The sequence below is a fragment of the Arvicola amphibius genome, chromosome 7 (assembly GCF_903992535.2).
Source record: "Arvicola amphibius chromosome 7, mArvAmp1.2, whole genome shotgun sequence".
Lineage (NCBI taxonomy): Eukaryota > Metazoa > Chordata > Mammalia > Rodentia > Cricetidae > Arvicola > Arvicola amphibius.
The window spans coordinates 31,035,172-31,055,977 of NC_052053.1; the positions used below are offsets into that span (position 1 = coordinate 31,035,172).

At 39.0% G+C, this 20,806-nt stretch overlaps 1 protein-coding gene across 3 annotated transcripts; it reads left to right on the forward strand.

Moving 5' to 3' along the window:
* Positions 1-1,490: 1,490 nt before the first annotated feature.
* Mmadhc (metabolism of cobalamin associated D) lies at positions 1,491-18,495 on the forward strand. Of its 3 annotated transcripts, none has more exons than XM_038336248.2 (8): positions 1,491-1,587; positions 1,844-1,900; positions 5,190-5,334; positions 6,701-6,918; positions 9,557-9,662; positions 10,688-10,818; positions 16,936-17,022; positions 17,971-18,495. In XM_038336248.2, exons 2-8 carry the CDS (start codon positions 1,892-1,894, stop codon positions 18,163-18,165), a joined length of 891 nt encoding a protein of 296 aa, XP_038192176.1. In that variant the 5' UTR covers positions 1,491-1,587; positions 1,844-1,891; the 3' UTR covers positions 18,166-18,495. The 3 variants fall into 3 exon arrangements, with proteins under 3 accessions (XP_038192176.1, XP_038192177.1, XP_038192178.1); XM_038336249.2 differs by having other exon boundaries at positions 1,523-1,616; XM_038336250.2 differs by lacking the exons at positions 1,491-1,587; positions 1,844-1,900 and adding an exon at positions 1,922-1,938.
* Positions 18,496-20,806: the final 2,311 nt, after the last annotated feature.

Below are 20,806 nucleotides of genomic sequence, written 5' to 3' on the forward strand. Positions count from 1 at the left end.
TCTTACTTCAGTTGACACATGAGCAAAGCAACAAGTTCCAATTCAGAGACAGTCAACAAAATGCCTGATGAATACTTTCTCAGTATACATAAACTGCTAACTTTATTGTAGTGGCTCCCATGGGCTAAGATTTTGGAATACTTGGCCCCAAGTTGATAGTTTTTTGCATTGATTTAGGAGGTATGGCATTGCTAGAGGAAGTATGTGGGGTGGGGGTAGATGCCTTTGAAGTTTTGAAAGCCACCCACCATTTACCAGTGAGCTCTTTACTTTCTCCTTACCGTTCAAGATGTGAGCCCTTGGCTTCTGCTTCTGCCAGCCACCCGATCTACTACTTTGTTGCCACAGTCGCCCCTACATCCCAGTTTCCGGGTCTTGAAATGGTAAGCCCAAATAAACAATTCCTTCTGTAAGTTACCTTGGTCATTGTGTTTGATCACAGAAACAGAAAAGTTAACTATCAAGATTAAAGGAACTTGAGAATCGATGATAAACTTTATTTTTAAATGCATTAGATAAGTTATATGCTATTGATGGATAATATATGTATGTTTACTAAGCCTATTAAGAGTTTGACACCATCGAAAAACTGGGACCAAAAAACAAAACAAAACAAAAAAAGACAACAAAACAACAACAAAAAAAAAACTGTCCTCCTCCTTAAAAACAATAGTTCTTGAAAAACATCAATCATACAAACAACATAAGACTTCCAGAGGAGGAAAGTCTTGGGGGAGGATAAAGAGTCTGGAGTCTGCTCAGGGGTTAAGAGCACAAGGTGATCTTGCTGATGACCCAGGTTCAACTCCCAACACCAAGTGACAGCTCACAACCATCTGTAATTTCACTCCCAGTGAACTTTATTATGCGTGCGCGGTACACACACACACACACACACACACACACACACGGGGGGGGGGGAGGAGTGGGGAGAGAGAGAGAGAGAGAGAGAGAGAGAGAGAGAGAGAGAGAGAGAGAGAGAGAGAGAGAGGGAGGCAGGGAGGGAGGCAGGGAGGCAGAGAGAGAGAGAGAGAGAGAGAGAGAGAGAGAACACTCATACACATTTTTTGGTGTATTTTGTTTTTGTTTTATTTTTTGAGACAGGGTTTCTCTGTAGCTTCGAAGACTGTAGTCTATCCTGGAACTAGCTCTTGTGACCAGGCTGGCCTAGAACTCACAGAGATCCACCAGCTTCTGCCTTCCGCGTGCACTACCACTGCCCCACATAAAATATTTTTAAAATCTAAAAAAATATTAAAAACAACAACAAAAATCTGTGAAAGGTACCTGTGAGTCAATGAAGCAAAGATTCACTAAACATTGGTACCAATCACTTGTACTGGGTCCTTTAAATCTTCCCAGCGAAGCCCCTCCAGCCTTGATCCGCCCACCTATTAATGCAAGAGACCAGCTCACCTTCTGGAGCCCTGACAGCATCATCTACTCGGAGATCCACAGGCGCATCGATGCGCTCGGAGGCGACTCCACGGGCCTGGGCGTCCCCAGCGGCTCCGTCGGGACGGTAGCGGCGGCCATCTTGGCAGTGGACGGGGAGCGGGCCTGGGCGCGGAGCCCCTCCGGTGACTGGTACGAACGGTTCCCGCCCGCGGGCTCCGGTGCGCGTTCAGGGGTGACGGGAACCCTGCTGTCGGTATCGCCCCTGGCGTCCCACCTCTGCTTCGGGCTCAGACCCGGCGGCTCTGGCCCCGGCCTGCGAGCCTGCGCCCGGGTGGCCCCATGGGTTCCCGGGGACGCGGGGCCCGAGGCCCGGCGATGGGGAGGGACGCGCTGACACCGTCCGGCCCGAGCTGTCACTAGCCTCTTTCGTTTTGCTCTTTCCCAGGGAGTGTTTGCAAAAGGGGAGAATTTGCGGCCGTCTTCTTCGCTAGAAATGGCTCATGTAAGTCACTCTTGGAACAACGGTGTTTGGAAGCTAAGGTTAGGAAATGGACGGCTTTATGATGACGTTGGCATAATGGTCGCCTTAATATATCAGCAGTGTCGGGAAGCAGAGGATGTGAAGTTAAGTTTTTATGATTGAAAAGTAGTTTGGCTCAAACATCCTGTTAAATTCTCGTGCGTTTGTTTCTCCAGTTTCATATTTTATAGACATAAAACTCAATGCAAGCATCCTTTCAACACGTCTAAAGAAAAGTCATGTCAGCAAATATTTAGAATGTTTTAAGCCCATTACCAAAAACAAACAACAAAAACCTTTGGTTTTGAAGTTATCAGAATAGGAAGTGACCTTTCAGTTTTTACAGAAGTAAAGGAAAAGTTCTTATTCACACTCACAGACGTGAGTGTAGATACCCAGATACTATACACACACTACCTTATTCACGCTCACAGACATGAGTGTAGATACCCAGATACTATACACACCCTACCTTAGAACATAGATAAAGGGCATAAGAAATAGATGACGGTTTTCATTAGAAATAACACATGCTAGGGGCTGGAAAGAGGGCTAATTGTTAGGAGCCCAGGCTGCTCTTGCAGAGGACCCAGGCACGAGACAGGTCACAACCCTCTGTGACTCCAGTTCTAGGGATTCAGTGCCGCCCTCTGGCCTCATCAGACCCCAGGCACATATATGTGCACACACATGCCAGAAGTGTGCACATGTGAGCACACACCAGTTTTTAAGTAGTTTTTTTTGAAAGCTTGGAGAAGATATAGTGAGAGATCTGTGCATAGAGAAAATGGGACTTTGGGGGTCACCTAGTGGGAAAGATGTTTACCTTGTGTTTTGAGAGCTAAGTGAAACTTAGATCATCAAAGGTTTAAATTGGAAGGTCAGGCACTATATACAAAAACTCTTCCCTGTGCCCTTTAAATGTTAGGGTATCATTTCTGCCTGCCTGGATGTCAGGTGGGCACGTAGGAGGCGAAGGTGGATCGGGAGGCAGTGGAATGTTAGGGAATCCTGAGCGCCGCACTGAGAGGCTTAACTTCATTCAAGTTTTAGTTTAACCAGAGCTGTAGCAGAGAGAGTCATGTGGCAGCAATGAGGCGGCATTCCTGTTACTGCTAAGCATTTGGGGGTGTGGCTGTAGGGACAGATGTGAAGAGCAGACTACCAGTCTGAGGGAAGTTCTCGGGTGAGTTTTTTACCAAGCCATAGCCCACCCTGAATGGGTGTGATATGAAAGAGGCCTTCGGAGGGAAGTTGAAACATAGTAGAATAGAATGCTAATATTTACACTGACTTCATTTTAAATAAATCCACAGGATGAATTTATTGGAAGATAAAAAAGTCCTTTGTTAGAATGAAGTTTATAGTAAATACATTGAAATTCTACTGTTCAGATGTCAGCCGTAAGGGTTTTGTGTTGGTTTATGTGTCATAAATTCAGGGCAGACGTTAGTGTGAAACATGCATAAACATCCAGAGTTATAAAAATACCCATGACTTAGCACTAACTTGCCACTCTTCTGGTATACCTACTTTAGTCTTTTTTTCTTGAAGCTCATAAAGTTTTAATCAAATTTCCCAAGTCTCATGCTTCTCCGTGAAGAGACACATCTGCTTACCTGGAAAGTGCAGAAGGTGCTGCAGCAATGGAGTCCGGACTAGGATGGGATCAGTCAGCCACGAATAGCTGAAACTAACTGTAGACCTCCTCTTTCATGTGAAAACCATTGAGTTCGTCTAAGCCCTGAAATATAGACATTCATGACTATGTATGATAACTCATGCCTGATAATCCAGGTCAGGTGATGTCGACATTTTTTAAATGTAAATAGCCAGCTAGCAATCCTTGAAGCTTTGTGAGCTGTAGGCTAATGCTGATGTCACAGTGTGCAAGCAGTCATACGCAGCACACAAATGAAAGACTGTGCCTGTGTTACAAAACTGTATTTCCCAACAGTTAGCCACATTGGGAAATCATGTGCATCTTCCACATTAAACTATTCTAACCTAAGTATTCTGCTAAAGTCTAGCCATACCTCCATATTTACATATTCACTGATTTTTAACTCAGTCTGGGAAATAAACATAAGATCAGAAAATACACCACAAAGATATGCTAAAATTAAGGAAAGTGAACATTGCCTTTAAACCAAGAGGAAGTAATCGAACGGGAAGTAAGAGCATAGTCTGCAGCAGTTGAAGAAGAAAAGGATCGGAAAGGAAACATGAGGGTCCAAGGAAAAGTCCTGAAGTCTCTGGTTTAAGAACAGCAGAGTCTTACCAGTCACTCTACATTTTTAGTATTTATTAATAAGGCAGCCTTCATGGATTCATCTTTTGACCTTTATTGAAAAAACATACACATTTATCCCAAAGCAGCACATTGTCTGTTCAGATGCTTGTGCTGTGATGTGAGGTGAATCTGAAGAACAGAGTTTATTTGGGGAGTGAGAGAGTGATTGCCGGACTCACAGCAAGCCAAGCAAGGCCATAGGCAACACAGGTGGAAGCCAAGGGTAAAGGGTTTTCTAATATGAATGGTTGCATCATTTGTTGGATTGCTCTTGGCTCTGTGGATCAACACCAGGTAACATCAGTCCAAAGGTGGACAGGCAGTTACTGGCTAGGCATCCTCATAGACATGTTTCTACAGTGGCCTTTGTGCAAGGTTCTGGTTTGGGTAGTCTCTCTGTAACAGTTCCATTTATCAGGTAAACATTCTCCCTGCTTCTTAGCATGGCCTCCTTTTTAAGGTTTGGCATACTTGGCCCCCACTTTGATTCTGAGAACTCTTCATAGTGGGTTTTTTTTTAATTGTAAGTACACATAGTTTGTCACCTAGTAGATAGTCCACAGAGGTAGTAAAGTGATATGCATTGTTTTTAAAAGATGAATTAGCTTACTGCATCAACACAAGACCCTAAATTTGAGTTCACAGTACGTAAAATTGCAAGCATAGCAGCACATGCTTGTAACACCAGCACTGTGGGGAAGGTAGAGACAGGAAGACTCCTGGGAGCAGCTGCAGCCCAGTGAGAGACTGAGGTGGAGAGTGCTAGAGCATCCTCCAGCCTTCTGAGCACGCTCAGTACACACCTGGAGGGCCGGGGAAGCCGAGGGTCCAGGGTTTTTAATTTAAAATTCGAGAGGCTGTGTAATTTGTATCATACACCGTATGTGTGTGCACACACATACAAAGATGAAACACAGTATGAAGGCTTGTCAGAATTTATTATTTGTCTCCAGATCTGTTAATTTCTGTTGTTACTAGGTGCTCTGTAGCAGGGCCAGACTGGTTTCCTATCTGCCCGGATTCTGTTCTTTAGTGAGAAGAGTTATCAATCCAAAAGCCTTTTCAACTGCAGGGTCTTCAGGGTCTGATGAGTCTCATGTGGCCACTGCACCCCCCGATATATGTAAGTAAAAGACTTAACTGCTTTTATTATACTGCAAAACCTTTTATATTGTGTTTTCTATAATAGTTTTTCTTGGAGCTTTATATATATATTTTAAACTTTCGTTTGTTCCATTGAAAATAAGATAACATTCTACCTAGATGTATCAGAAAGTTAAAATATTACAAAAAATAAAACAATTTTTTATAGGGATATATTCTAGGAAACACATTGTAATTGAAGATATTATAACTTAAAAGTGGGAGGGAATGGCTGGAGAGCAGGGAGGGCAAACTAAATCAGAATGTTAAATAAATAAAAAATTTTAATAAAAATAAGCACATTTGATATGCTTAATCTCCCACTCATCATAGTTTGGCAGTGCAGTGTGCTGTGTATCTCATGACTAAGAACTAAAGTTCACTGCCTGACTATAAGAGAGATTATTGTATAGCCTGTTTCTACCCAGAGAAAATAGCAAAATTCAATATTCAGTGCATACTGCTGTCTTACTGTCATACAAGGCTAAAACATACTAAATTGAGCCATTGGAAGTCCAGTGTTATCCATACTTGGCTTCACAATTTCTAGGGAGGTTTTGTTGTTGTTGTTGTTGTTGTTGTTGTTTTCTTTTGTTAAGATTTTGTTTTTATTTTTATTATGTGTACATGGCATGTGAGTGCAGGTATTTGCAGAGGCCAGAAGAGTGTTCAGTCCCTAGAACTGGAGGAAGGGCAGTTGTGGGCAGCCCTACTTGAGTTCTGGGAACTGCACTCAGCTCCTCCTGAGAGTAGGATGCGCTCTCCGTCTCCAAGCCATCTCACCAGTCCTAAAACTGATTGCTGTCCTCTAACACACACAGTCTTCCCCCAGCCAGGTCTCTGATCTTGTCAACTATTGCTAAGTCTCTTAGCAAGCATATTGTATGTTTATTAAGAATTTGTTGAATAATTTTTCCCAAATCTCCAGTGCTTCTTTTAATCTGATTTTTGCATCACTATCACACCGATCATTCTAAGGTGTTTAAATTGTTACTTTCTTGATAAATATTCTTTATTAGTTCTCTCAGCAGCCGTTTCCAAATTATAAGTCCTTGTCCAAGGCTATTAAAAGAGGCTGGGTGGTGGTTGGAAAGGTTTGAGAAATTCCACATTCCATACCTGAAAACTCATAATACATGCCAAAATACCAAAGGCTTTTAGAAGCTTAACCTCATGTGTCCCAAAGGTATAACACATGGAATTCTTGTTCCTTCAAGAACTTTACTTCAGTTTAAGTTCACCGGGACATTCAAAGCCTACAGCTTCCCTGCATTTTGTTTTGTTTTTAACAGCTGACTTCCCATTTATATCACATGAAGACTAATGGTTCATTTGATTCCCTTCAGGCTCCCGAACAGTGTGGCCTGATGACACTATGGGACCATTTGGCCCTCAGGATCAGAGATTCCAGCTCCCTGGGAATATGGGCTTCGACTGTCACCTCAATGGTACCGCTTCACAGAAGAAAAGCTTGACCCATAAAACTCTGCCTGATGTTTTAGCAGAGCCTCTTTCAACAGAAAGACACGAATTTGTAATGGCACAGTATATGAATGAGTTTCAGGTTGGTTAATATTATTGCTCTTATTAATGCTGTGTTACTTTTTGATTAATGAGTACAATAATTTTATTGAAAGGGTAAAAAAAGTATATACAAAAGAGCATAAGCAGCCTTCAAAAATGTATTTGCACTGTTCAATTTACATGTTTAAATCATAATCTAGTAAATACTTCAAAAATACATTTTTGATAACTACTTATTCTGAATGTGACTACTAATTTCTTATATTGCTAAAGATTAAGGTTTCTTGGTTTTTACTTCTAAAGGTACTGGTTAGGGGCCTGTCATGATGTCACATGGTGCCTGTAATCCCAGCACCTGACCAGTGAAAGGAGGAAGATCTCTAGGTTCAGGACACTGTGAATTTTAGGCCACCTGGGGCAATTATAATTTGTTGATAGACTTAGTTCCTGCTAACTTTATATTTCTCTAGTCCTCTTAAGAAATTTTTTGACATCTTTGATGTTTTTCATATACAGTCAACTAAAAAAAAACAGTATAAATATTGATTTTTTTTTTAGGGGGAATAGAAGAACAAATTATTTTCAAGGGATTAGGGGAGGTTTTTGAAATTTTTTTCTTGTGTGTGTGTGTGTGTGTGTGTGTGTGTGTGTGTGTCCAAATTGTGTGCAAGTATGCTTGTTCAAGAATGGAAACCAAAGATCATAGAAGGATATCTTAGTTGCTTCTTCTCCACCTTATTCTTTGAGGCAGGGTCTGTCACTGGATCAAAGCTTATTTTGGCAAGGCTGGCCAGCAAGGCCCCCAACACGAGCATCTAGATATGTATGCCTCCTTGTCTAATTTTTAGGTGGGTTCTGGGAATCCAAACTCAGATCCCCATACTTGCATGAGGGGATACCTCCTGAGCCCCCGTGTTACCGTTACTTAAACTGGAGTTGCGCCATTATTCATGAAAATAGAAGGCTACATACATACCTCTCAGAGTTTAGGTCATACTCCTAAGATGTAACATTGCCACACAGAGTTAAGTAAAGGTTCTTTGTTTGGTTGGGTTTTTATGGCAGTGATGACTTTTTGTTTGCTTTTAAAGATTTACTTTTTAATTATGTGGCATGTGTCTATGTGTGGGGACATGCACATGAGTCAAATGCCCATGTAGGCAAGAGGTGTCAGGTCTTCTGGAACTGGATTTACAGGTGTTGGGAGCTACCTGAACTCCAGTCATCTGCAAGAGCAGTTATGCTCTTAACCATTGAGCCATCTTGGCGGCCCTTGTTATGCATTTTAAAATAAAGCTGTATTATTTGGTACACAAGTCTCTCAAAGTATGAGTTTTATTAGATGATAGGACACATTGGGACATCATTGGCTTCCTGGATCTCCTTATATTAGATGATTTTTGTTCATTCTTCTCATTTCTTTGTTCTTCTCCATACTAAATACTTGATCTTTTCCACAAATTCTATTGTTAGTCTTCTCATTTAAGTTCTTCTTTTGTCACTAGCTCATTGGCCTAAGTCTTTATAATCCCTAGCTGAGTATTTGTTCTGGCATTTGCCCCCGGCTGTCTTTATTTGTATATCTGGCAGGTTCCAAATTTTGCATTTAATACTGAAGTGGTTCTTTCATCCCCTCAAACTTTGTCCTTATTCCTGTCTGATCAGTCATATGAATAATATAGCTATCTTTCCTCTGCCCTTAGATAAAATTAGAGGACCATCCTTGCCTCCCTCTGCTAGCATGTTCCACAAATAATTTCAAAATCACATTTCTCCAATCTGTGAATTTATTCCTAAGTTACTGTCCTTTCAACTCTGTCAGACTTCAAGAACTGTTTCTTTTCCCTGCATTTTTAGTGACATAATAACATAATGGTCTAGGGAAAGAGAATAAATCTGGGTTTAGGTGTTGACACTTAGCTTGTGACTTTGAGAATGTTATTTAACCTTTGTGAGCCTTTGTTTCTGTATATGAAAAGTGAAAGTAGTAACAATGAAGTCCAGGCTGCTGCAGGCTCCCTGACTTGTTGCACCGCGTTCCTCCTGAATCCCTAACCCGTAAACACCTCCATCTGTTACCGCTGCTTCAGCTTTTCCTCATCTCTGCTAGCAAAGCGCTTTCCTCCCGAACTCCATCCCCAAAAGCTTCCTTCTCATTCTGTAGCAATTTCATGTTGAATTCATTTTTATAAATGCTGTTTTTCCCTGTTAGATCTATTTGAGAGTAAAAGTTGGATTTTCAAAAATACCTTATTTTTTTATGCTGTCTACTCCTATCAAAGGGCCTAATTTATTGCAAGCCATGGCTAAATTTCAACTGAGTAGCTACCTCTAAGCCCTTCCTGTAGTTGAAACTATATTATTTGACCACTTTTTAAAATTAGCTTCATACCAACTTTACAATAATTTGATGTCACGTAAACATCACAAAAGATAATTTTGTAAGGTTTTTATTATAATATTTTAGCCTGCTCTTATCATATCCCAGAATGTCAGTATATTTTTATTTTTTCTTACATTTTCCTCAGTATTTCTTTAGAGTTTTCAGAATTTATACTACTTTTAGTGTGAAACATTACCTTACTTTCCATTAGAATAATTTTGTAAAATATTTTAACTTAAATTCTTAACGAATTTTGAACTCAAGTTTTCTTTCATCCTTGTCGTTGTTCCCACAGAATAGCGATGTACCTGCTGAACAAGAAATTAACAGTGCAGAAACTTACTTTGAAAATGCCAGAGTGGAGTGTGTGATCCAAACATGTCCAGAACTGCTGCAAAGAGGTATCATACTTGCTGCATTGAAACACGAGTGTGTATTAGATAATGTCCATGCTTAACAATGGACCCAGCACTTCTCAGGTTCTATGTGCTGGTGTTTATTATGTCTTGTTGGGAATGATTGCTTGTCCTCTGATGTCTGAACTCGTTTCAGTTACATAGCAATAATAGGATTCATAGTAACTTTTCCTTAAATTTCATATTTCTACTCTTGTGTGACTATTGTAACTAATTTTTTCATAAGTTTGTATATAATTTGTAAAGAAGAATCTTTGAGAATTTCATGCAGTGAATTTTGATTATATTCATATATATTTATTTCCATTTCTCTCCCTTCTGGAGGATCTACCACCACCTCCCTGGACTGTTCCCATCCCAACTCCATATCCTTCTCTTTTTCAAAAATAAACCATGGAATCCGTTTAGTGCTACCCATGTACATCTGGATGGGGGCTCAGGAGAGCATGGTCAACTTACTATGAGTGACATTCTTAAAAAAAACTGACTCTCCTTCCCCCAAAGGCCAGCACGTGTTCCACAGCTCCTCAGTTAGGGTTGGGGACTTGGTAGCCTCTCTCGGCTTCATGCTAGAGTGTTAGTCACCTTCATCTTGTGTAGGTCTTCCGCACAGCTGCTGGGAGTTCATAAGCACAGAAGGTGCGGCGTGTCAGAAGATAGTGTTCCACTCCAGTTCGTCCTTAGTTCTGAGAGCTGGTGTGATACAGATGTCGTATCCCAGTCACTTACCCTCTGCACTTTGACCCCTTGTCATTAAACTCCTAATGATAAATTGATTTGGAAATCATGTTAGTAGTAAAGCATGGGTGGGTGTAGTGTAGCTTAACCTAGCTGTTGGCGTTGCTGTTTCAGCTAATCCAACAAAACTGCATTCCTTGTACTCTTCGGAAGTAGTGTACATTGGGAAGACTGCCTTAATTTCCATCTTCCTGAGGAAGCTGTCTTATGAACTAAAGCTCTTTGTGGAAAGCTAACTGTTTTCTTCTTGGGCTTCACATTCTTATTTTTAGATTTTGAGTCACTTTTTCCAGAAGTGGCTAATAACAAACTAATGATTCTGACCGTGACACAGAAAACCGATAATGACATGACTGTTTGGAGCGAAGAGGTAGAACTTGAAAGAGAGATGCTCTTGGAGAAGGTAAGTCTTCCAGTTTCCTAATAACTTAGTGCTGTCGTATTTACATGTCACTATACCAGTTGTAACCACACATTACGAAAATCCATTCTAAGAGACTAGAACTTCGGTGGACTTCATAGCTGAGTTAATAATCTACATTGAGCTTATTTTAGATTTAGACTGTTATTCTATTATATAGTCATCCTGTTTTATTAACCTGCCTTTGATAGAATAATGTAACAATGATCTTACCTGCCTTGGGTTTCCCAGATAATCAGCTTTTACAACTTAAACTGTTGTATAGCTGTAATCTTCTGTTGTGTACTCTTTTGTGCCTATGACCCAAAATAATGAATATGTGTATGTTTGTGTTGTGTTAATCATTTGCTAGAAGCAGCCAACAGGTTGGAAGCAACTTTGTACAATAAATATTAGCCATAAATGATGGAAACAGCATGTGGAAATTTTTTTCAGATTTATTTTATTTATTATGTATACAGTGTTCTACTGGTGTATATGCCTGCCCTGCAGGCCAGAAGAGGGCACCAGACACATTATAAATGGTTGTGAGCCACCATGTGGTTGCTGGGAATTTAACTCAGCATCCCTGGTAGAGCAATCAGAGCTCTTAATCTCTTAACCATCTCTCCAGTCCCCCATATGGATATTATTAAATGAATGTTTGCTTTTCTGAGTGCTTCTGGGGTATTCATGAACATTTTAGTTTTGTTTATTTCTTTTCTGAATGTTTGTAAATTTCCAATTTTTCTAAAATCTATTTTTCTGTCCCTCTCTTGCATCTCTACACCGTCTATAGCATAGCAACTAATGAAAATCACACAGTCATCTCTAAGGAATAAAGAGTAACACTGAGCAGTGTGACAGGATAAAATACAGTCTGCATCTTTTTTCTGCCCTGTGCTTTCAACTGAAGATAGGTTTTGACACTTCTATATATTTTATTTACAATGTAAACATTTATTTATATGTAGATATATTTTATTTCTTATAAAAATCTGCATTATATTATGAGTAAACAATTTTAGGTTATTTTAAATTTTTCTTTATGATTTATAAATTGAAAATCCAACTTTGCTATTACTGGCAAACAGCTGGGAAAATCAATATTACATATATTTATGAGCATTAATCCCCATAGACTTCTAGATAGAAGATGGCTGAATTACTATCATTTTAAATTTTGATAGATGCTGATGATATGCCTACCCCAAAAATTAAGATGATTTAGATAATACATAATTAAGATAGTACATATGCTCTGGCCCTAGCTTACCTTATACCATAGCATTCTTCTTATCAATCGGATAAAAATCTTAGATAATTACTTCTATACATATATATTTAATAATTTAAAACTATGTAATAATTACCTTAAAATTAACATTGAATTATGTAAATTTGTCTATAGGACAAGAAAGAGTATTCTTCTCTGTGATAGATTCAGAATGACTCATCTGAGTACCTTAGCTCACTCTAGTTGAAAAATCCTCTTACTGATTTCCATGTAAGACAATGTTAAAGTTCTGTTACTTTGGGGGGTTAACCAGATGGTTCTCTTTATTTGTGATAATATGGTTTACATATTCAGCAGTATTTTAAATGTACCACATAGCGCTTACTAATACATGCCATTGTGATGATATTTTGTTTGTGCTATAACAAATAAAGCTTGCCTGAAGATCAGAGTGTGGAGTGACCCCCTAGATAGCCCTAGAGGTCAGGCAGTGGTGACACACACCTTTAATCATAACATCCTGGAGGCAGAGGCAGAAGGATCCCTGGGAGTTCAAGGCCACCCTGGGCTACACTCAAAGAAAAATAGAGCCAGACAGTAGAGACTCACACTTTTAATCCCAATACTTAGGAGTCATGTACCTTTAAACCAAGCCCTAAGGAGGTGGAGACAGAAAGAGACGTGATTGGGTGGAGATATGGTGGGAGGAGACAGGAGCTTGGAGGATTCAGTCTGAGGACTTGTAGAGACGGGGTACCCCATTCAGTCTGAGTATTTTGTAGAGGTAAGAACAGTGGCTGCCCTGCTTCTCTGATCTTTCAGCTTTCACCTCCTACTATCTGTTTTTATTATCAAGACCAATTAAAATTCATGCTACATGCCATAGTGTTTTAAAAGATGTGAGCATATTATATACTAAAATGGAATTAAGTAGAGGTATTTGACATTCAGGCTGGGTGTAGTGGCCTATGCCTTTGATCTCAGCACTCAGGAGGCAGAGGCATGTGGCTTTCTGGGAGTTTGAGGCCAGTCTGGTCCATATGGTAAGTTTCAGGCCAGCCAGGAAAACATAGTGAAAGAGACCATATTTAAAAAACAGACATACGTTCAGATTTAAGAGAATTTAAGTAGGCAATAACTAGCAGACAACTTATTTACATATTAAAAGCTTGACAGGTAGATAGTTCTCATCACTTGGTGAGCAGTCACAGGGCTCATTCTTAAGCATCACATAGTAGTGCTGGTTTCTGATCATCTCAAGATTCTTACCTAATTTGATAATGAGTCCAATATAGTTCTTTCAGCTTCCTATGGTGGGTTTTGACATGCATCTATGTTGAGAATTGTAGCTTATTCTCATGTCCTATTCTTATCTTTTCCAGCAGATGTCACTGTTTGTCTTTGATGAATACATATCTTGGAAATTTGCTGGTGCTTGTAATAATATAAGATTCTTTTAGTTAACCTTTGTACATGCTTGATTGTATTGTTTTGTTCTTTTGAGTTTTCATTAATTTGGAATATAATGAAATGACTTGAATTTTAAGACTTAACAAAGATTATGAAATACACCAACAAAAGTTAATGTTGAATGTGGTTGATAATCTACAGAATAGAGCATCGTTTATTATATGTCACCAGTTTACAGGTGGATATGAAGAGAAAAGTTAGCTTAGGTGCTATGCCTCCATAGGAATCATTAAACTTTATCCAAAAAATTACAATAAATGTAGTCCTGAAAAAATAAAAAGTTGTGGCAAGTGAAATTTACAGTAAGTCTGTTTGAGCAAAGTCTTACAAGTGACCCAGCCTTCAGAAGGGTAAGTTCAGAGACCTCCAGCCTGCCATGTGCCAAGGCAGCATTAGTAGATAGAAAGTATACATGAAGTCCAGAAATGTTATGGCTGTAGCTCTGAATTTGCCTTACTGAGCACAGCAATCAGTTGGCAACCCGAGAGTGAGCAGTGCTCAGGCCTGTGTTGTGAAACAGACTCCTAAGTTAGGCTGGACCTAGGCTCTTAGTTGTAGTATGTTCCAAGTCAAAATGGGAAAGCAGGTTCAGGCCAATTTCATGAAGTCCAGAAATGTTATGGCTGTAGCTCTGAATTTGCCTTACTGAGCACAGCAATCAGTTGGCAACCCGAGAGTGAGCAGTGCTCAGGCCTGTGTTGTGAAACAGACTCCTAAGGCTGGACCTAGGCTCTTAGTTGTAGTATGTTCCAAGTCAAAATGGGAAAGCAGGTTCAGGCCAATTTCACAGTCTCTTTATCTAACTTCCTTTCTTGGACTCTAATACAGATCAAGGGCTCTTTAAGCTAAACAGAAGACTTTGGCAGTATAGATAGAGGGGCTGAAGAAAGTAGAACAAGGTTACTGATTCTTTTCTTACAGGGTTAGAACAGGGAGGAGTTAATTATGCTGACTCAGGTAAACTAGGGCCCTTCTGATGGGTTGCTGTCAGTCTTCTGGCTGTTTTTGAAAGCTGACTTGTTTAAATTCTGTTTGATTACTAATCAGTGACAGTAGCATGAGTAATCCCATTCCGGCTTGATCTGGTCTGTCTCATTAGTACCGACATCACAGTGACCTCCTGTAAACTTTAACAAGTCCCAGGCACAACCATCTTCTTTATGCACTGGTAAGAGCAGGGCCCGCACTTTGATTACATGTATTTATATGCCTATGATAGAGCTTAGTGTATGTGAGTGGCACATTCAAAGATTAATAGTAACTACTAATGCTGCAGAATGGCAGGAGTTGGCAAGGAAGCTTTGTGAATACGGTCTCTTTTTACTTTGGTTTTTTGTTTAAAGGAAGTTTTTCTTTGATGTATGCTAATTGCAGGCATCATTGTCTCTGCACAGTGGGGTTATTATTGAGGAAATCAGTGGTTAGTCTGCAGTAATTGGGCTACTCCACAGCTGATTAGATAATCAAAGCAGGTCTAACAGGGGGGTAGCATTTGGTTAGGATACACTGATCCAAAAGATGATCCACATCCCAGGCTGGCCAGATGTTATGAGATTTTATCACACTGCTCAGAATGGCTTGTCATTTAAAACTTAAAAATTAATTCATTATTTCTAGAATTTTCAGATTAGTATATGCCTTGAGGACAGTTGACCACAGCCAAAACTATAAAAATAAATCCACAGATGGGAGACTTGTGTACTATGGGCATCTTAGGCAATCCACTTCAGCTATAAGCTCTGTGTTACATTGCTAAAACAACCATAGACATTAAATACATTCATGGATATGGCTATATCAGTGAGCTGGATTTGCTCTAGGGCTATAATTTGCTAGTGTTTGGTGCAGAATATATTCTGCATTTCTTTTTTGTTTTGTGTTTGTTTGTTTGTTTTTTGAGACAGGGTTTCTCTGTGTAGCTTTGGTGCCTGTCGTGGATCTACCTCTTGTAAACCAGGCTGGCCTCAAACTCACAGAGATCCACCTGCCTCTGCCTCCCAAGTGCTGGGATTCTAAGGTGTATATTCTGCATTTCTAAATCCTGGACATTGGAGCCAGTGTTAGCTGAATGTCAGAAGTGTTGTGTCTCTTCACTTTTGATGGGCCAGAATTCTGTGTGTCCCCTACATATTACAAGTTTTACACATAGATGCACTTGGATTTATATAAATATTCCTGTAATGTTTTTTTTTCCTAATGAAAAAATTACTTCATTTCTTATTTCTTCTAGTTTTACAGTGTGAGAATTTCCTAGGCCTGTTAGAATCTTGCCTCTTTCTTACTTGGCTCGGTTTTTTGCTAGGCAGCCAGGGTGCGTTGCTGTATAGGTTACTGGGATCCTGTTTTGTTTCAGCCTCTTTACAGTGTTCTGCCAGACAAGTCCAAGGGCTTCAGGGGTCCACAATTCTTACTTTGCCTCCTAAACACGGTGACACCATCTCTTGGCTTGGAATCTACTCTCTCCTAGTTTACTTTTTGTTTCTGCAAGTAACTCCAATATTGGTGATGAGTTAATTTGGGTTACATGTACTGGTCACAGATGATCATTGAGGAAGTCAAGGCAGTTGTTCAAAGCAGGAACTGAAGCAGAAGCCATGGAGAAACACTGATTACTGGCTTGCTTTCCAAGTCTTGTTCAGCCTGCTTTCTTACATGACCCAAGACCAACTGTTCAGGGATGGCCTTACCTGGAATGGGCCAGATCCTTCCATGTCTATCATTAATCAAGAAAATGCTTCCCTACAGGCCTCTGTAGGCTAATCTGCTGGAGGCATTTTCTCAGTTGAGATTTCCTCTTCTCAGAAGACGCTAGCTTGTGTCAAGTTGTCAAAAACAAAAACAAAACAAACAAAATGCCTTCAAATAAAAGGTCCCTAGAGATAGACATTTGCTCCCATTTTCTCAAGGACCATGACTTTTTCACATAAAAAAATAGTTGTCTTACATATTTTGGTCACTGTTCTAGCTTTCAGCAGGATACTGGGTCTGGGTTTATCTCGTTGTGGTGACTAGAATGAAGGCTGTGCCGTGGGTTTTCGGCATCCATGATGCATTTTTTGTCCTCAGTGCACGCTGGACTTAAACTTGCTACTGACTTTTCAGTACTCAGTTGTGATCGACACATACACCATAGATATTAAGATATTAAGGCTAAAATCCTGATCTGTACATGGTATTTAGCAACCATACATATCATGTGTAAAAGACACACAAATGTTTAGTAAAAAGTGGGTATCCTGTTGATTCCTCTGTTCCACCTACCTGTGTATTCAGATTTTGTTTGTTTTACCTCAGCTACTAGTATTTAATCCTAGAGCCTAGGGCAACCTATACAATAAAATGACATTTAATTTTAAACATAAACCAATTGGAGTGTTGCTGGGTTGGCACTGATTTTATCTCTTCCTCTGCAGTTTATTAATGGTGCTAAGGAAATTTGCTATGCTCTTCGGGCTGAAGGATATTGGGCTGACTTCATTGACCCATCATCTGGTTTGGCAGTGAGTAAATGCATCTTGAAAGCCAGTTTATACTAAGTAGACACAGTTCTTATTATAAAATTGTAACTGTCCTATTGGCAGAAAACAAAAATCCATTTAGACTTTTTTACAGTTCAGTATATTATCCAAAGAAGGATTACTGTTAAGTCCCTTGGTTTCACAATTCTAGAACTTCTGGCACTGTTTCTGTTAATAGTAATGAAACAAATGTGTATGTTCACTATCTGTAAGTTTAAAACTTCGGAACTACTCTGGTCTAGTCTGGTGTCTTAAAAGACCAAAGTATTTTGAAGTTAAATTATAAACTAAAAAAAAATTACAGAAGTAATTTTTATATAGTAATGGTCACATACTTCAATTGCAGGAAGTAATAAAATCATTTTTAAAGATGTATTTATTATGTATATAGCATTCTGTCTGCATGTTTGCCTGCACATCAGAAGTGGGCATTAGATCTCATCATAGATGGTGGTGAGCCGCCATATGATTGCTGGGAAATGAACTCAAGATATCTGGAATATTGGTCAATGTTCTTAACCTCTGAGCCATCTCTCCAGCCTCATAAAATTATGTTTTAATTTTAAAATAGAAATATGTCCCTGCTACTTCTCAGAGTCAAGTAGAATGTCATTGCGACTAGAAGACCTGGCTTTTGTCCCCTTTTGTAACAGTGATGGAGATGATTCATAGATGATTCTCTGAGATTTTGTTCATCTTTAAAGCTTGTACAATGCTATATGTTGAGTTCTAGGTAATTTGAAATTTATTTTCCATTTCTAGTGTGCATAAGAACCGGGGAGAGTGTGCTAGAACAGTTTAGGTATTGCATGTAATCTTTTATTGGATAAAAAATATATTAAACACATAGATGCACTTGGATTTATATAAATATTCCTGTAATGTTTTTTTTCCTAATGAAAAAATTACTTCATTTCTTATTTCTTCTAGTTTTTTGGACCATATACAAACAACACGCTTTTTGAAACAGATGAACGATACCGGCATTTAGGATTCTCTGTTGATGACCTTGGCTGCTGTAAAGTGATCCGTCACAGTCTCTGGGGTACTCATGTGTTTGTGGGAAGTATCTTCACTAATGCCGCAGCAGACAGCCATATCATGCAGAAGCTCAGTGGAAACTAGCCATGCCCTGTGATTATTGCAGCTCTGTCTGTCTGTAATGCAGCACTCTGTATAAACACTTTTGAGGAACTCAGCTTCTACTGGATTCTGGTTTCTAGGTATTTATTTCATCATTTATGGGTTTACATCGGCGGGTGGCTTAGATTGCAATATTGCAAATGCTACTCATATTCTGGAGTATGTGTTGAACACACCCACGTTCTGCAGAATGTGGTCATCTACATGTAACCAGGGTATGTATGGTCTCTTATTGTTAATTCTCCCCTTTATTGGGAAAACCTTATTAGTTTAATTATTTTTTCCAAAAATAAATCATACATTTGGCTATGATAGCTTGTGTTTCTTCATTGCAATAGTTTAAAAATGCAGCTATTTAACAGGTTAAAGGAGCACAACGTTAAATTTTAAGTTTTTTTTTTAGTATTACTATTGGTAATTCTAGATTCATTACAAATTTACTTTTCTAATTTATTTTTCTCAACTGCTAATCAAACTGGCTCAAGTTTGAGTGCTATTTTCAAACAATGTCAGCAGGGAAAAAATAGTGAAAGTAATATATCTTTTAGGTATAAAGGTATATCAGTTTCATTCTTACACTAAAATACATTTCTTAACCATGCAGTTAAACAGTAAATATAATTATTTTTCAGATTAATTGATGCCTCAGCTCCAGTCATAACCCTAACTCCATCACTCCAGAGATGCCTCATTCTCTGTTCTGCAGAGCTTAATACACTGTTACTAAGTTTAAATGAATTTAAATTTCATTGCTGAGGCTTCTGCTAATCTATGACTTGTTGACGATAGCAGTGGAAAGTGATTGGTTACTAGGTACTGAAATACAAGAAAGTGCCTCAGGTACCCATTTCATTGTGTTTACTTAGACAAGAACAAGAAAATGTACAATATTAACCGAATAAGCATAGCACAGCTCACCTAAGACCCAGCACAGGAACACAGTTGTTATTCATTTATTACAATGTCCATTATTCTCCACGGTTATCAAGAGATCGAAGCATCTGAAGAGCTGCAGAACTGAAGGCGAGAAAACTTTAGGGCTGCCTAATGCTAGTGCTGCTCTTAGTAAAGAAACAGGACTTGGACTCTGCATGCCTTAAATTTCTCTTAAAGTTTACTGAAATGTATATCTTAAAAGATTTAGTTAATACATATTTGAAAATTCAACTATAGCATGCTACACTTGAAAGAGAAGTTCTCTCCAAGTTTAAAACCTGTTTCTACTATTTATAACACCAACTAAATTCCTATAGTTGAACAAAACCCTGCATTTCTCTTAGCACTGCTTGCCCCAAAGTAGTCCACATCTGCACTACATGGCTTTGAGTGATAAACCTTTGTTTGGGGACCTATTCAATAATGTGTGTTATGCTTAGCATCACTCTGGTCTCTGCCTACTTAGGTACAGTAAGCAAACCCCGATGGTAACAAAAATGTGTCCAAACATAGCCAAATTATATTAAGGGACAAAATACTGTTTTGTTTTTTTTTAAGTCAAGTACAACCAAGTTAACATATTTTATCTAACAGCTTTGCCTGCATTTTAGAACCACTGTTCCAAGGCACCTTATACCAAAACTTCAACTATATATTTGGGTTACCTAAGAGAATATTTCATAATTTTCCTCTACATTCACAGATTACACTCATTAACCTAAGGGGGGTTGGGCATCAGTTTTTGTTTTTGTTTTGTTTTTAACTTTCAGCTTTCTGTGTATGGGGGTTGAAACATTAGTGTGTTCTAAAGTGGAGCAATAGTGGATGAAAGGGGTGTTTAAGAAAATAAGAGGAGAATACAGTGGACTGACTGTATTAAAGACTTACGAAATGAAGGCTCTAGGATTTTACATTAATAATGACCTTATCAGGTGCAAATCAACTCAAGGAGTTCTGTAGTAGTCATCTTTCTGACTACCACAACCCTTGCTGATCTTTTCTCTTCCCCTGTGTGCTGTCGGTCAATGGTTTTACCCTGTAAAGATTTGTTTCTTGTACTTGTTTAATAAAATGCTGATTGGGCAGTAGCCAGGCAGGAAGTAAAGGCAGGGGGACCAGGCAGGAAGTAGAGGCAGGGCAATAAGAACGGAGAATTCTAGGAAGAGGAAGGAGTCAGTCTGCAATCATCACCCAGACATAGAGAATGCAAATGAAAATGTCTCTTTGATGAAAGGTACCAAGCCATGTGGTTGACACAGACAAGAATTATGGGTTAAAATGTAAGAATTAATTAATAAGCCTGAGCTAATAGGCCAACCAGTTTATGATTAATGAAGACCTCTGTGTATTTATTTGGAACTGAATGACTGCAGGACCTGGTGGGACAGAAACCTCTGTCAACACCTGTGTTACAGTGTTTTGGGTAACTCTATTATTTGAAACTTTATCTTTTCTTTCTCTTATAATGCATAGCCATTGGTTAACACTATATAATTTTGCTCTATACAGAAAACAAGTTTTAAGGTTTTAGTTTTGTTTGCTCTTTAATTTTGCCTCTCATCTATTGGAAATAAAATACAATTCTCTACTAAAACAGCACTAAACTCCCTTTTATTACTGATTGATATTTTAACTTTAGTAAATTATCTATCTCCTTTATGTCCATAGTATCCATGTAAGTTGTAAC